The 17,431-nt window shown below is 37.8% G+C and overlaps 1 protein-coding gene across 2 annotated transcripts in view; it reads left to right on the top strand.

The window, feature by feature from the left end:
- Nucleotides 1–11,888, top strand: part of USP10 (ubiquitin specific peptidase 10) — a 47,848-nt gene extending 35,960 nt beyond the window's left edge. For both annotated transcript variants that reach the window (XM_065848126.2, XM_065848127.2), the window contains 7 exons: nucleotides 768–871; nucleotides 1,573–1,672; nucleotides 2,393–2,573; nucleotides 6,261–6,426; nucleotides 8,171–8,315; nucleotides 8,634–8,699; nucleotides 10,765–11,888. In XM_065848126.2, coding sequence (XP_065704198.1) covers nucleotides 768–871; nucleotides 1,573–1,672; nucleotides 2,393–2,573; nucleotides 6,261–6,426; nucleotides 8,171–8,315; nucleotides 8,634–8,699; nucleotides 10,765–10,952 — 950 coding nt within the window. In that variant the 3' untranslated portion in view covers nucleotides 10,953–11,888. The remainder of the gene's footprint in view (nucleotides 1–767; nucleotides 872–1,572; nucleotides 1,673–2,392; nucleotides 2,574–6,260; nucleotides 6,427–8,170; nucleotides 8,316–8,633; nucleotides 8,700–10,764) is intronic.
- The last annotated feature ends 5,543 nt before the right edge of the window (nucleotides 11,889–17,431 follow it).

Genomic DNA, 17,431 nt, shown 5'->3' with positions numbered 1-17,431 from the left:
TTTTAATCTCTAAAACAAATGTTGCAATAGAAACTTATAGAAATAAAAAAAAAAAAGTTTGAGGAATGTGTTTATGTAATATTATAAGAAAATATCATGAGGAGCTGGTTGTTCCAGTGATTTCCAAACAGCTCAGACATTTCTGTGGTTTGCTGCCTAAGTTTTGTTTCTGTGAAACAAATCGGACTGTCTTATGCAACTTATTATACTTCTAGGTCATTTTATTGTGTAGTTTTCAAATATAGTTTCTGAGGCTTTGTGTTGCCATTAGGTTAAACGTTCTGTCCATCTGTATCTTGTTTGTGGTGTTTGTTTTTTTTTTTTTTTTCTACAGTGAGGAAAAGTGATCTATTAGAATTCTAAATATATAAAAGATTTAAGGAAATGTTCTTTGAATACAAAAGAAGTACAACAATTTGAACAGAACCAGAATTGTTCTTTTATGATGGCTGTGGATATTCTTGTTAACCTTCACTGTTGACTATAAAAAGAGAGTATTAACTTTTCCAGACCATCTGTAACTCTGTGTAGAGTGATGCAAGATGTTTGTGTTTTGCTTGGTCAGTTTGTTTGTTTTTTAAATATGTATACAGACAAGAATTGGATCTTGGGAATTCTGAGCTTCAGTCACTAAAATTGTAATAAAACTATTACTAAAAACATAATTATGATTCCAAAATCTAGTGATGTGTGAAGAGAATGTGAAGATCTTACGTAGAAAAATTTCTGTATATTGTTATTCATATGAACTTCTCTTTGCCTTGCAGCTTTAGGTGATAAAATTGTGAGAGACATCCGACCAGGAGCTGCCTTTGAACCTACGTACATTTATAGACTCTTGACAGTTATAAAATCAAGTCTCTCAGAAAAGGTGGGACTTAAAAATCTCATCTGTAATTATATTTCAGGGTGATTGCTGTTGTTAAAGCAATGGAAATCCATACATAAATATCGCTGAAATCAATTGGTTGATTGTTCATTCTCATGAATCTAGATTGTCTTGAGAAATAAATTCTAGGAGGAAGTTCATGATAAGGTGGGCAGTCTGATATGTCAAAAGAATGAATAAATTACTATTGGAATGGCACATCTCTTTTTATAAAGAAGATACCTATTGATCTGTATTTAAGAAATGAGCAGTTGTTTCTTTCTGCTTGGGAAGGTCCACAGATTTCAAAATATTCTTTCAGGTTTAATTTCAATTTAAAGAGAAGATAATGGTTCAAACCACCTTTTGATATGGCCTTGGTTTGACAGCAACTTTTAATACCATTTTTAAAAGAAATCAATGCCAACTCACATGTTAAATCGAATTTGTATTGAGAAGAATGCAGCAATTCTTGTATGCAGGACAAGCTTATGTGCGTACTTGTTGTTTATGGTAAATTAACAATTAATTTGTAGGTTCTTTTTGAACTGGTCAAAAATGAAGGTTAGTTTTCGTAAAACTTAAACTGTATTTGACTTTACAGCTTAGACTAAGTACTTAGTAAATAGATAAATTAATAGGAGAAAGATAGGTGTTCAATGTCATGAACCTTCTGTGATAATTGAAAAAAACATTTTCTTCAGGGCAGGCAAGAGGATGCTGAAGAATACTTGGGATTTATCCTCAATGGACTACATGAAGAAATGCTAACCCTAAAGAAACTTCTTTCTCCACATAATGAAAGTTAGTGGGATTTTTTTTTTTTTCGGTAGCAAACTTTTTTCCAAATATTTCCCTTTTTTTGTGGTGATTCTGTAATACAGAGAAATGCCAAACTATTAGAGTTCATATGCATACTAAAAAGCCATTTTATTTTACAGTGGCTTTATGTTTGAGTCCCCTATGAAAAATGAAACAAATCACTGTTAGTCTTAGCCAAGTGTAGATCACTAGTTATCCAATTTCTCTTTCGTTGGGTAAATTTTTTATGATATAAAATGATCGTTCCATATTTTTTTCTTTAGCTGTGTGCAGTTTATAGCCTCCTGACTTGGGCACTTGCAAAGAAAATATTTGCTAAGCCTTGGGTTCTCTGTAAAATATCTGTGCAGAAAAGGAGTCATATTTAATAATGGCATAATTATGTTTCCAGAATAACACTTGACTTTCTAATTTTCTACCCTGTAAATTTACTACTAAAAATATATCAAACTTTGCTAGAAAATGACATCTGTTTCCATGCAGTCACCAGTGAGCTGCATTCTGTTAATAACCGCATGTGCCCATCTGTGAGTAAGCCTGGAGTACACTTGTTTTCATTGACTTTCTCAAGTCTGTGATCTATGAAAACATTTTATCCTCTGAAAATTATTTGTATGGGGATTTTCCTTTAGAATTCTTTATCTGTATACGTGTTGAATGTGTAAAACAAAAAATCAATGCGTTTTTCTTCTTCCCTTTGAGAACTTGCAGTGTCCAATGGCCCCGAGGCTCAGACTGTTCATGAAGAAGAGGAGCAAGATGAACAAGGGGAGGGCAGTGAGGATGAGTGGGAGCAAGTGGGACCTCGCAACAAATCATCAGTCACTCGACAGGCCGACTTTGTTCAGACCCCAATTACTGATATTTTTGGTGGTCATATAAGGTATAGTACTTTTTCGATAAAGTTGTGGAGAGACCGTAGGGCGCTTTGCCTTTACAGATAATTTTTTCCTCTGCTTTGCTTTCTGTATTTTTCACCATTATTGGATAATCAGGTAGAAGAGACTGTTACACAGTTTGCTCAGGCCAGGAGAGTTGAACGTTGTACTGTGAAGAATTTGTTATGCAAGAGAAGGTTCAGACAATGGACCAGAATGATCAAAAGACTGATCAATAATCAGATGATTCTATGACTTGTTGTAGAGCCGGAATCTTTTTAAACGTCTTAAAAGAACAGACTGTTGAGAGAACAAAAGCCCTGAATTGCATATAGAGGAGTTTGAAATATATATGCTTTGCGTATTTATATTCATGTCTAAGGACTCCAAAGAACTTTAGAGCTATATGATTTCTGTGACTGCTGAGAAGCCTTGACTCATTTTGTAAATAAGGATACTAAGGTATAGTGTGATTTACTAAGAGTTATATCTGGTCGGTAAACTAAGAACGAAATGAAATAAAAAATGGGATACTTTCAGTTGTGTGTACCCTTATGCTTCCCAGAGGCAGGAAAGTTATGTGCAATAGTTAACAAATAAAATGTTAAAGGTGAAAGAAGTTTGGAAAAATATAAATTACTGCAAGATGTTACAGGAATGAGAAGAATGCAGGACATTACTTGTATTCAGGTCTGATACCAGATGAAGGCAGAAAGTAGATACTGAAAGGATATTTTTTGAAAAGAAACCCTCATGACTTGTTTGGAGAAATGTATAATTTAAAATGAAAGCAAGGTAAACACTTGCTAAAAACATATTCCAAAACAAAAATGCTAGACTTGAAGAATTATTTTTAAATTGGAGACAGACACTTAATTGCTAGTGTTTGAGTCCCTGTATTGCCAGGTATTCAGTCTAGAGGTGTGAATAATGTGGGCTAGTGCCTTCTGCCCAGGAAATGCACTGAAATGATTCTTCTGGGATTTGAGTCAGACAGCTGGCAAATAAAATTATGTTTTCCATATAAATTGGCAGACAAATGTTTGTGCGTATTGATGAAATTCCGCACTGACGGTATGTTTGCATACCAAAGATATTGTTAATACTTGTGGTATATTTATCACAAACAGAATTGTTTAGATGTTTACATTATTCTGTTAGCATTCTCTTAGTATTCTTAATTTTAAAATGATCTCCTACAGAAAATGACATAATAATATTGAAAAAAGGCAAAAACTTGCACAGAGAACAGAACCAGAGGGTCCAGTCTGACACCTGTTGTCTCCTGTCACCGCTCCCGTTTTATTGAGCCTCCAAACTGGGTCGCACAGTTTGCGGCAGAAACAGGAGCCTATGTTGGGATGTTGGAAAACTTCATCCTCTGAGGCTGAGGGTGGAGAGAGGAAGAACTGAACACAGAATTGCCAGGAGAAGTCGGCTAAATGAAAGCATCAGAAATTGGGAAAAATCAAATGGAAAAAGCAGCTAGGAAAACATGGTTTCAATTGGCATGGTTTGGCTTGGTAAACTTCAGGCAGTCCTCAAGGCTTTAATTGTCTGTTAAATGCCTATTTAGGCAAAATTGTTTAAAAACAAAGAAATCTTTCTTAAGCAATGTGGTATTTTCAGGAGCTGGTTTGTTCATGTGCAGGAATCCCTTTTGACTTGTGCAAATTTCAAATATTTGTTACACAAGCCAGCTCACAGAGCGGCTAAAACCTGCCAGATATTTCCATCAGTAGTACCAGCTTTTTCCCTTCAGATGCAGTTACTTTAAAAGAAAATACATCAATGACATTGTTGTAGTTTAAGCAGGGTTGCAATGGGCAGTAACTGTTTTCCTGAAAAATTCTTACTGTAGAGCTCTTAATATGCGGGTAAATATTCATTGAAAATTATTTCACCTTCACCAGTTTAAATGTGTAATTATTCTAATAAGTGATAGTGCTATAGAAAATCAGAACCCAGCAAAGGTTTTGCTATCAAATAAATTTCTGCTTGTATTTTTGAAGAAAATGTTTTTAATTTCTAATAATTAAAAAAAAAAATCCTTAATGTTATCTTTTCAGAATATTTGCCATGTTATTAATTGAAACTTAATCCGTGGACTTGAAAACAGCTGGAGCTGTTTAGCATTTTTCTGTTGATTGCATTAAATAATGATGAGCTTAAAAAGGGGTTGCAAAGTGTGGCCAAAAGCAGCAAGACTTCCACAGTGAAGGGTTTGTTTGTTGAAACCCCGCGCTTGCCATGTGTTGATGGTTTTGTCCTTAAATATAGCCAAGGAGGAAGTGTTAAACTGAAATAAAGATGCTACTGTTTTTCATCTGCTCGCTTTCCTCTAAAGGATGTATATTTGCCAATATAAAGATGCATCAGGGTTCTGTTGATGCTTCAGGGCTCTGCCTGAGTCAAAGGGGCTTTTTTGGTAGGAGTTTGCAGCTCGGGTATTAAACCCGTACGTTAACATTTTGTACATGACCTGGAGATATTTCAGCATTGCTACTTCAATTAGAGCTATATTAATGATCTTATTGCTTACAAGCTTTGTGAGACACTGTAACAAACATAACAATATAATCAATTAATGATTTCTTTGGCTGTATAAAACCGTATTTTTATGGCAGGTGGGGCTTTTTAATGTAAATTCCACTTTCAAAACAAAAGAAAAAATATTGAGGCATGTTTGATGGTTTTAAGTTTTCCACAGAGTTTCAGAAGAATGAAAATTGGGAGGAGTCCATTTGGTGCAGTGAGGTTGTGGCTGAAGAGTGAAATGTCTCACTGCACAAAGCAATGATCACCAAGCCAGGTTACTTGAGGACCGCAACTGAATACACTTCAAACAAAAGTAAAATCCAAAACCAGCATGTTCTCATGTCCCAGGTCCTTCCTCCTGACAGTTTTCCAAAACATTCCAGTTTATGTACAAAGGACATGGACAAAGTCTGGACACAGCATATGATGGGAGGAAAAGGAAATGCCAGTCCTTGATGGGGCACAGTTTATATTTCCTATGGCAAGATTGAAGCAAACAATTTAAAATCACTGTGAAATTGGTCGTAGTGAAGGGACTAAAAAATTTTGTGGATTTTTATTGGAGAATCTGGAATCAATTTTAAGTTTTGCAGTAAAACGTACAGTTAGATAAGCAGCAGTATTTTGTGCTTCTGAAGATCTGTTGGAAAACATAATTTCAAAACTCTATCGCAAAGGAACCCAGAGGTTAATATTTTATCAAAAATGTCTGTATTTTTCTTTAAATTTTTGATGCTTATCCAGCTACTGTTCTAATCCTTGCATAAATAAGATGATTCAAGTATTCATACCATTCACTATGCTGCAAGTCAGGAGCGTCAAACTCCTTTTCACCAGGGGCCATATCAGCCTTGCGGTTGCCTTCAAAGTGCCAAAAAAATGTGATTTTAGGACTGTATAAATAGGAACAGGCTGATGTGGCCCCCAGTGAAAATGAGTTTGACACCCCTGCCGTAAGTGGATGTGAAAATCACTTAAATTGCAGTGAAGCCAATTCAAGTTTTTGAAACTTACACTTAACCTTTGTGCGTTGTTTTGTGGAACTCTGAATGGAGTTACTAAAGCAGACTTCAGTCCATTCCTGAAGGTTCTGTATTGTCGAAAATGACTCTGCTTTATTACATTTTAACTTGTTTGTTTGTTTGTTTCCGTAGATCCGTAGTTTACCAGCAGAGTTCCAAGGAGTCCGCCACACTGCAGCCTTTCTTCACCCTGCAGCTGGACATCCAGTCAGACAAGATCCGCACGGTGCAGGATGCGCTGGAAAGTTTGGTGGCAAGAGAGTCTGTCCAGGGTTACACCACAAAAACCAAGCAAGAGGTGTGTCCTGTTGACCTCTTCACAGTCAAATACTCCACTTTTTAAAAGGGTTTTTTATACAGCTCTTGCTTTACAAATAGTTACTTGTTAACAAAAGAGGTACCAACCTTTTCTAAGTGTCCTCCAGTGGTAAAACATTGGACGCTCCAGCCCATACGCTGAAAGGTACTTAAGAAAGAGAAGTAACTCTTAAACAAAACCGTGCCTGTAAATAGATATGTTTTCTGAGTTGGTGTAGTAATTGGTTGGAGATTTTGCTGGAGTGCATATTAAATTAACAGGGTGAACTGTGGTAATAATACGTACTATTATGAGTAAAATAACTGAACATACTGATTTCCTGGGGATTGCCAGAAGTTCTTAGTAACCTGGAATCAGGTCCTGTATAGAAAAATAATAATGCTGATGATTTACAGTCAAGAGATTTTGCTCAATTAAAAAATTGTGAAAAACCAAGAGCAGTTATTTTGGGAAATGTTTTTAGGTCATAATTTCTAGGAAGGCAAAACATTTTTGTTCTACAGTTCCAAGTTCAATTTCAGGTTTTTTAGACAGCAACTTTGTGGATTGTTTGCCTGTAATTATATAAAAATCAATATTTAGTGAAAAAAAAGTGAGGTTATAAGTCGTATTTTTCTCTTTGAATTTCCTTCAGAACCTTTTCAAGAACCCAGCATACTTTTTTAGAAAGAAAAATCTTTAATTACTGATCTGTTCCGTAGCTGATTTTGGTGGCTGACTCATTTTTCAGTAGCCTGCAAGCAGCTCACTTGGTTTTTCAGGCAACTTGAATGACAAATACCATCTGGTTAATGCAGAATTATTTTTGAACTGTTGCGTACTAATATCTTAATACATTAATAATTGTTAGCCCTCCTGTGAATAGGTCTTTATGTTAATGATGCTGTTGTAAGGTGCTTTTTACCATTGCTTTAGGATTCTCGTGGGGAATGAAGATAATAGTACCAGTTACAACTGGAGGTGCCTGGTGTAGAAACCAGTATTTCAGTGGGGAATTGTAGGGTGTGCTCAGGGAACTCTTGAAAGCAACGCAGAATTCAAGCTTTTTAGGAAAGTAGTTGCAATACTGCTTTTGCATTTCAGTGAGTATTTCTGGAGCATTCCATGAAATTTCTTAAGGTAAATGTAGATTTGGATGTTTACACCAAAATCTTTAGTACTTTGGTTTATAGAGGTTCTTTTTTGATTGTATGTTATTTACCTATTGAAAATGAAGAAGTAATTTGGGTCAGTTCTCATTTTTCCTTCTATTCAGCTTTTTGTAAGAAGGTGTCAGCTTTTAGAAATGAGCTTTTCAAAACCTTTTGTGTCAGGTACTGAGCTGTGGTGCTGATGTCTTCGGTAGTTCAGAGTTCTCTGGAACCAGCAGCTTGTGTTACAAGTTATTGACCTTTGATTAGACTGTAATAGCTTGCTGAGAATTATTAATCGCTAAACCACCCTGAGGAGTTGTTCCTGGGGGATTTCCAGCAAGGTGTGTTTATCTGTGCTCATTCTAACACATTAAGTTCTAATAAAATTATAGAATTTTCCATTAAGACAACACTTTGGTTAAAGATCCAGTGTGCCGTGTTTATGATAAAATAATATTATAACAACGAATTGGTGTTTCTTCTGCTAGTGTATTTAAAATTAAATACTTGTTCCTTATTTAAAGGAGTAATTTTGAATAGTTAACAAAAAAGTAGAGATTGTCTTCATCTCAATTCTCTGTATGTGTTAGGTGGAGATCAGTCGAAGAGTGACACTAGAAGAGCTCCCTCCTGTTCTTGTTTTACACCTCAAGCGGTTTGTGTATGAGAAGACTGGTGGATGTCAGAAGCTTATCAAGAATATTGAGTATCCTGTTGATCTGGAAATTAGTAAAGGTAAAGATTTTTGAACAATTTTTTCCCCTCTTAGGGAAGAGATCATGTTGTGTTTCATAGGGATACCTGTGTTTTAGTTTTCTTCTTTCTTGTGAACAAAATTTCTTCTCCAACGTTGTCTGGAAAGTTAGTAATTTGGATTAGTGGGTTTTTTTTTTTTTTATCTCTTTTGTAAAAAAGAACACATGTGAGTTGCTGGGTTTGGTCGTGCTTTGTTCTTTATGGTAGTGTTGGTTTCTCCAATGAATAATTGATCCCTTTGCAATTGAATTTCTAACCTTGCTAACTGTTACCTTTGTGACTTTTTTCCTCCTCCAGAGCTACTATCTCCTGGTGTGAAAAGTAAAATTTTTAAAGGCCAAAGAACCTACCGGCTCTTTGCAGGTATTTTATCTGTATGCTTCTAGTCCCTGTATTGCAAATACAAATTCTGCATATGGAATTTTAGAAACACCGGAGTTGCACTGATGTAACTTGTGGGTTTCAAATTCTTGTGTTTAGTTCTTTTGGGGTTTTTTGCATACGTGCATATACACATATATTGCTATACCTGTATTTATATATCTCACTGATCCAGCTTTGTGCGAAACAGATCCACCCTAAAAAAAATCAGCACAAGCTGTAATGTAATTGTTGCCTAAAATATGCCACATATTCTCAGAATAATGTTTCAAGTGTCTTTTGAAATGGCATTTTGAGTGCTAGTTCTGCATCCCTTTGAACCCTCAAGATGAGTGTTGCTGGCAGGGTATGAATAGTGTCCTGTAGGTGGAATATGGGAAATAATGATTTTTTTGTGAGGAAACAATCTAAGAGTGTCTGCGATGTCTGATACATCTACATTGGGAGTTAAGATCAGAAACTCGTGTAAGAATTCAGAAGCAGCATTTTAATACTGAACAAAAGAGTCTCTTGGCAGTAATTAATTTCCTGAAGTTTAATACTCTACGAAGTTTACGATTTTGTGTTGGCGTCAAGAGAAAGTAATAAACTGGAGAACCAGATTTCTTGACTTCTGTGTCACCAAATCTGTGCCAGTGCTGGCGGCCTGATGTGACTTGGGGGTTTGAACCAGGATTGTGACCGCTGAGGTTCCAGAAGGACATAACACACCTCTTCCTTGTGGAAATGCAGGACTGTTTCTGGCAGTGTGATTTCTTCTTTTCTTTAATTGATAGTGGTTTTGCTGGGACAAGTTCAGACAGTGTATTTAAGGTGGTTTGAAGAAATTTTTTCTAACTCCTTATGTGGAAAAGTATAATTCTTCTGTCAATCTAGGACTTTCATCCACATAAACAGAGCTCGTTAAATGAATTTTAAATTACTAAAAAAAACTTCTGAAGAATTGCGTTTCAGGTACCATCCAGGGTTTGTGTAATTATGTAACAACAAATTTTAGAAAATCAGTAATTCAGGTTTAAGTTTCCTAAATTGCTTAAAATGTACAGTTGTAGTATATTCTGCCTTTTTGCTTTGCTAAAGTTCTTCTGAAATGTTTATTTTTGTAAAGTATGAAGAATATCTGAATAAGCTTGAAGCGTGACTAATCTGAAAGAGTGTGAACAATTCCATAACTACGTACTTCAGCTCTTGTTCCAAATATGACAATTCCTCTTGTTATTCTTAAGTGTATGGCGAGGGCTCACATGTCCCTAGAAGGAGTTAAAGTGCAGTTTCCTATATGCATTCTTAGAATTACCTACATAAAAGGTCTCTCCATTTGGAGGCAGTTACCACATCCAGCACTGAGCTCAGAGTTTGGTTTTCCAGTAGAGCTGAGGCAGCTTTTCTGACAACAAAGATGCTTGAGGAAAGTGTAGTATTAGCAGTTAATCAGAGGTGTGCAGTTTCCAGTTATGTTAAGGAGGTCCCCAAGAACTAATACATGTGAAATTTGGAGATTGGTACTTCCACAGAATCTGCTTTCAGGATAAAATCACAGTTAAGACAAAACGAAAAAAACAGTCACGGGGGAATAAATGGCTTATATTTGTAACCAGCGCAATCTGAAAAGTCTTGCCAGATTGTTTTTATGGTTGTTAACAAATATTTTCAATAAAATGCTGCTGTTGTCAGCAGACAGAGCGAGCGGGTGGCTCAGAATATCGCACTGAGCCTGTTGGAAGCTTGGGAGGGGGTGCTGGGCTGTTCACGTGCCTTTGGGAGGCAAATCCTCCCCAGAAAATCCTCTAGGAAGTTATAAAAAGCAATTTGATGCTTTTGATTCTAAATTTAAATAAATCTCCTTTTAGAATCATGAGATAGAGAGAAACATTAATGATATGGCATAGCATCAAATGTAAGCAAGCACTAAAAAGATTGCTGCTTAAGCCAGGTCGTGTCATCTCGCTAAACCATGAACATGCTTTGAGGAAAGCGAGACGTGAGCTTTTTTCTTGATTTCTATCTACCTCTAGTATACATGCGCATCTCGCCTTTCTCTTTGCAGTTGTCTATCATCACGGAAACAGCGCGACCGGTGGCCACTACACTACGGACGTCTTCCAAATCGGGCTCAACGGCTGGTTGCGCATCGACGACCAGGCCGTCAAAGTGATCAACCAGTACCAGGTGGTGAAGCCGTCGGCCGAGCGCTCAGCCTACCTCCTGTACTACCGCCGCGTCGACCTGCTCTGAAACGCGCCCTTCTCCGCTCTGTGTGCAAGATTCCTGCTTTGTAGAACGCCAACTATCACTAACTTTTTTCTCCTGTAAACGCTCTTTTGAGTGAATCTTTTTTCTTTTCTTTTTTTTTTTTCTTTTTTTCTTTACTTTTACCCCCCTCACAACTACGGGCTAGAGTGCTAAAGGAAATACCTTGGGTTTGTGCACAACGTGCTTTGTGCTGACTTTTGACTTTGCAGAATGAAGTCACTTGGTTGAAAAGACTCAGTCTCGTCAATCACAAAAATACATTAAAAAAAATATCTGAGTTAATGCTGAATCCTAAGATAATAAAAGGGGATTTGCATTTGATTCCCACTTTCTAATTGCATCATAGAAGAAAACCCTGCACCAGCAACAGAACTTGTAGATTTCTGAGAAAATGTTTTATCTTTACTTAAGTAAAAAAAATTTAAAAAATAAAAAAAAAATAAATAAAAAAAAAAATAAAAAGCACTCTCTGCTTCCCCAATAGTTTTTGATAAGTGGTAAAATATGAGCCGATGTTTATGAGATGGAAATGGTCCTGTGTGCTTCAAAATATGTACAAACGTACAAAACGCAGAGTTGCTGGTTCCTGATAGGAAGACACATTTTAATAATTGTGCGATGAGAAACTGCTTAAGTACACATTGCAGATCAAATATTTGGAGTTAAGATGTTAGTCTATATAGATGGGTGATTGTAACTTTATTGCTATTAAGAAATTTCAAACCGCATTTATGCTTCTGTGTACATGAAATTTAAAAAAATGGGCAAAATAATTAAGATTGATATTTCTTTAAGTCTGCTTTGTTTAATTTTGCTGTCTGCTCTCCTATAATGTTGAGTTCCTAATTGTACACAGTTTAGTGATATCTAGAAGTATAAAGTTGTCGCCCATCAATAAAAGTCACAAAGTTGGTTTAAGGTGTGTGTGTGGGTTTTGTTTTTCCTCAAGTGTAAATTGTACCTTTGGAAACTCAAACAGGTGACTATTAGAACTTTTACCAGGTGTAGATAACTGTCCCCAAATGAAGTGTAGATTATTTTTTTTTTCCTTTTGCAGCTTCTTGAGGTGACATAAAGGTGCAACTGAGCTTTGAGGGGAGACCAGTCAGCCCAGCCCAGCAACATGGGGAAGGCAGGACCTGATGGGCCCACCTGCCAGAAAAAGCAGTTTAATCCTGTCTGTATTCTATGCAAAAACCCCACACAGTGGATGTTGTTTGGGCCAAAATATTCCTTTATTCAGCCAGTTGACGTTTTCATTGAAAATTTTGGTTAAAATATTTCCTCGATCAGCTTCCTGTTGCCTTCCCTGCTGCTGAAAATGATGTTTTAAAAATATATATATATTATTTAAACCTTAATTTGATGATAGTGGTGTTATGTGATTATTGCATTGTTGGGGAAGTGTTATTGTTGCTAGAGAAACAGGGCTAATTGGATTGTCAATAAAAGCTTAAACTGCGTATACTGGCAAAATACTGTTCACTTTTAAGGTGACATTTAGGAAAAAATATCCAAGGTGTTTTCCACAAAGCGGTGGAAATAAAACCAGCTGCATTAATTTTACAGGTACTATGTTTCAATAAATTCCTCTAGCATTTCTTTAAACTGATTTCATTTTATTTTGGAAGGTCTGTCTGCCTGGGAGGTGGATGGAGGTTGTTGATGAAAAGTAGTGTTGGGTTTGCATTCTGTCAATGCCTCAGGTTTCAGCACATGATTGGATGATTGGATGGTAGAGAACTTGAACGTCATGGCTCCGGGCACTGCTGCTGATGAGCTGCCCAGTGCTTGTGTTGTCCCTGCTTGAAGCTGAGACACTTTCAGCTGGGTGATCTTCAGGTTCTTCCCTGCGTTATTGGGCAGCATTAACTTTATAACCCCCACCCACAATCCCAGTGCTGAGAAAATGTTTCATCAGTTGTTTCAGATAACCAAATCTCTGGTTATTTTTTCGTTGACCAGCAAATTTTACTAGTAGTTTCTGATCTGGAAATTGTGACTTGGACACTGTTGTTGATTTGGGTGATGTTCCACCATCTCCAAAGTAATTTTCAGTCCACAGCTTGTTTGGATTATGGCTGGTCGCGGGGAAAACCTCGGCTCTGGCCTGCCAAGGAGCCGGTGCTTCCAGGGTTTCCCAAGGCAGGAATTACCCCCAAGCCGGTGCTGTTGAGACATAGTTCTGCTTGGAATTTGGAGAGTTTTAGAGGGTTGTTCCAACTAGAAAAGAAACCAGATTTTGAAATGGCTGTTCTGTACTCATTATTCACGTCCTGTTCCTGCACCCTGGTTGAAGTCATTTTCTGTACTGCAGAAATCCTTTATTTTTCCATTTTTTCCCCCACCCTTGTGGCTGTGTCGAGTATTTGACTGTATCTCCAGTGGGCTGTGAAAAGACACAATTCTGACCATGTGGGCTTACCAGAATATTCCACATAAAATTGCAGGTGATCAGTAATTAATTTATTACTTGCTATCAGGTCCTTGTAATTAACTGTGATTTTGACTGGATAAAATGGTTGGCTGGTGAATTTTGAGCCATGTTACTCCAAAACAATGGGTTTGTGTTTGTGTGGGGGATGTCAGACCAGGTTTAGTAGAACCAAATTGGACCCCATGTTGTTGCTCTACTCTTGAACTAAAAGGACTCTTCATGGCGACGGATTTTCTAGCAAAAAGCTTTTACTCTTTACAGATTTCTTAATGAGTCCTGGGCGGGTTTGTAATACAGGTGTATTAAAAATACAGGTGTAATAATGTTATTTTTTATTTTGGAGGGTGATTGCTGTTTGCGAGCAGCCCTGCAAGGTTTTCCCAGGACTTGGGAATGTGCATTGAAATGAAGTTCAGCTTCTTTGCTGTCTGAAGTCTTGTGTTTTGTTCTCGTTGGGAAAGGAAACACTGTATTAGTCTCCAACATCCTCTGAATAACGAAATGAGTCGTCTTGATTATAGGTGACTCGTCAACTTCAGAAATGATGGTGTTTGACCTGGAGTGGACAAATCTTTGCAATGAGCCATGTCCAGCACAGCAGGAAAAGGGTAAAGTGGAAAATAATAGGAGAGGAAGAAATGAGGAGCAAGATGAGAGAGAAAAACTGGGTTACAATTAATGAGATTTTAGTATTATTTCATTTAGCTGAGCCTGTGCTTCTGCCGAGGTTTGCTTGGAGATGTTGCATATGTGATGGATAAATATTAGAGTATTTAAATTATGGTTTAATTGCCTAACATAGGCTTGGCTATCAGGTGTTTTTTGATGTTGAGATGTCCCATTCAGCTGTGGAAGCTCCAAGGGCTTTTCTCGTGTCCTGTGTGTTACAGAAGACTAGAAAATGGATTTATATGACAGCTCAGGTTCTGATCCACAGCCTCGACCTTCCCTGTTCGTAGAAAGCCTGTATAGACAGAACAAAAATTGTGAGGATTGGAGAAGACTGTGAGAGGAGCTCCTGCTGCAAGAACGTAATCTACTCAGAGTCCGTGTATTCACTTCTACGGCTCGCTTGAAGTGAACAGGTTACAAGTGTTATTAATTATTTTAAAGCAGCAGCAATGAGTAATGGACAGTTTATAAAGCAAGTGTTGAAACCCTGTCTTAGTATGACATGGAGACTGCTCAGATGGTATTAATTGATTTATTTTTTTCACTAAGGGTATTACAAATGCACTTGTTGCTAAAATCTGTTCTGTGGTGTGTTACTCAAAGGGAAATAAAAAAAAAAAAAGGAGTAAAAAAGTATGTGGCAACAGTCTGATGTGAACACATAACCACAGGTTTTATTTTCTGGTTTAAACTCCTCCCATCGTTGCAAAACAAGGATTTTGCAGCCTTTTGATTATTGCTTTGTCTGTGAGTGATTATGTAAAAGAAAAGAATAAAAAAACCAACACCCAAGGCAACTCCCCCTCCAATACACCATAAATCTGGTGGTTGTTTACTGATGTTTAAACCAGGTTTTAAGAAACAGTTTTTAAAAAACGCATATTAAGACCTAAAGCTTTCAAAACTATGCGCGAGTCCAAAAGGCTCTTAGAAAAATCTTTTGCCGTAAACCAGATCTGCATGGGAATGATTTGATGGGGTGTGGGAGAAGGATTATCAGAAGAACAAGGTATTTGCGGTGGGAGGAGATTGTGTGTGTTTTAATTAAAAAACTGCTGTTTTCCACAATATTCCCCTCAAGCTGATGGGCCCAGGGCTGCACTGCAGCAGAGGGCACTGGAAATCAATTTGGATAAATAAAATTGATCAATAAATCAATGAGCTCCTGGCCTGTCAACAAGAGGTTTATCCTCATAAACGTACTCCAGATTTCTCTCCTTTTGAAGAGAAATGAAGAGCACGAATTGGACCCATGGGGGTTGTTTCCGAGACCTCTGGGTATTCGTGCGACTCTGAGGTTTATTCCAGGCTATTTCTACTGACCCAAACAACTTTGGAAAGAATTTGTATTAGCAAATAACCAGACTTGATGGCTATGGATCTTGTGATTGCAATTCACCTTCTCTGTTTCAGGGGGAAGCCTCCAAAGATGAGTGTGTTGGGTTGATGTCTCAGAATGGTTTCAGTCTGCAGATCTGTACCCATTATTATACTTTATTCTTAAAAAAGTGCATTTCAACATCTCTCATTGCAGATGTAACCAGGAAATGTGCTGAGCTGCAATGACAAGGTGAGGGCGGTTGTAGTGTTTACTTGATGTTTCGCTTGTGCTTAGAGTGGTAAGCGGTGCGTCCAAAATTAAGCAATTTACTTCTGAAATTGCTGCTTGTGTGCTTGTTTCCTTGTCTTACTGCCCTATTTTTTTTACCTGGGCACTGGCAAAACGGCAGAGGCTCTGGGAAATTTTGTGGGGAGGTTTTTTTCTTGCATATATCAGCAGATTAAATAGTTGGGGGAAACGTTCTTTATTATGAGGAGGAAAAGCAGCTGTAGATGAATCCAGGTGGTCGCAGTTCAGGCTGCGCCAAAATGGGAGAGCAGTGAGAAAGAATAAATGGTTCACAATGCCAAATATTAGTTATATTTGGGAGTAAATCTTGCAAAAAGCCCAGTGATTCAGGATCCCCACGCTGTTAGTCCATCTCTATAATGTCAAGGCAGCATCATGCCGTAAAGTCGAGACCAGAGCATCTTCATCTCATCTTCTGCAGAGGGGCAGGATGGATGTAGTGGGGGATTTTTTGGCCACCTCTACCCCACTGCATCGTCCTCCAGTAGAGACAAAGTCCAAATGGGAGGGGGAAAATGTCAGTGGGCAGCACTTGCCCTTGTGCTCCCTCTGTTCCAGAGCAGGAGTCAAAACGGGATGGTAACAGGAGTTAACGCGAAGGTTTTGAACCCCTCGCCCTGTTCCTTCCTCTGCCCCTGCTCATGGTTGGTGCTGTTACTGCTGAGCCACTATTTGAATAGGAAATAAAGGGGAATTTAGCTCAAGTTGAAAATCAAGACATGCTGTCTGCATGTTCAATTAGGAGGGCATAGTAAAATCTGTGTTTCTTCCTGTTCATTGGCTATTACATTAAAAGCGTTCTCTGCTAATATATACTTACATATGCAGCCTGCTTTATGTGGCTTTTACCACATATGAAATGGAGACGTTATAATCAAGGCGGTAATAACGCTGAATGATTAAAAGTAATTTCTGATTGTTTTGGCTTTGGTCAAACGTATGACCTGAAACTGCTGACTCGAGACAAAACGAGGTGCATAAAAAGTCTCGTTCCGGGCTGTGCTCATCCCCAAGAACAACCATGTATGACTTGTACAGTGAAACCAAACTGGTGTCTATCAAAAAATGCATTTAAGAAATCTAATCTTTGTAAAGTAGCAGGATCAATGGAGAAGTCAGACAGCCCTGGCCATCCTACAGGGAATAATTTCCCATAGGAACATTTGTGGAGAGATTACAAAACACTGGATTTCTCTGAGATCTGGAAATCATTTGTATGTCAGTGTGAGAGATTAAAAACGAGTTAATTCAACTTTCTGGTAATTGGAGTGAATAGCAGCTTCTGAGGCCCATGAGTTAGGGCTGGGGGGGTGTGTGGTTTTGGGGTGGCTGCCTGTGTGGGAGCACCATGGTTCTCCACTCGTTATTTGGGGAAATTAGGAAACTGGGGGCTCCGGCATCTTTTAGCTGATGAAATAAGCCCTCTGCAAATATAGCAAACTCATTGATCCAGAGGAGGAAGAAGGAAAAAAAAGAAAAAAAAAAAAAAAGGAGGATACAGTGATTTTATTAAAGTAAAGAAGTGCAGCACCTCCTGTCAGCCCAGTTCTGTGTGGTCGCTGGTTTGCTGGTGGCAGCACCTGAGCTGTTTTGGGAGCGAGCTGCCCAAACTGCCCTGAATCCCTCCTAGCAGGGTAGAAGTGCCAGGTCCAAATGATGGACCGTGTGTTGCCCGTTTACATACACAGTTTGTTTTGAAGTAAATAGAAACTCTTTGTAAAT

This window comes from Patagioenas fasciata, chromosome 13 (genome assembly GCF_037038585.1).
Source record: "Patagioenas fasciata isolate bPatFas1 chromosome 13, bPatFas1.hap1, whole genome shotgun sequence".
NCBI classification, from domain to species: Eukaryota; Metazoa; Chordata; class Aves; order Columbiformes; family Columbidae; genus Patagioenas; species Patagioenas fasciata.
The sequence above is the reverse complement of the archived record's forward strand: the minus strand, read 5'-3'. Positions and strand labels throughout refer to the sequence as shown.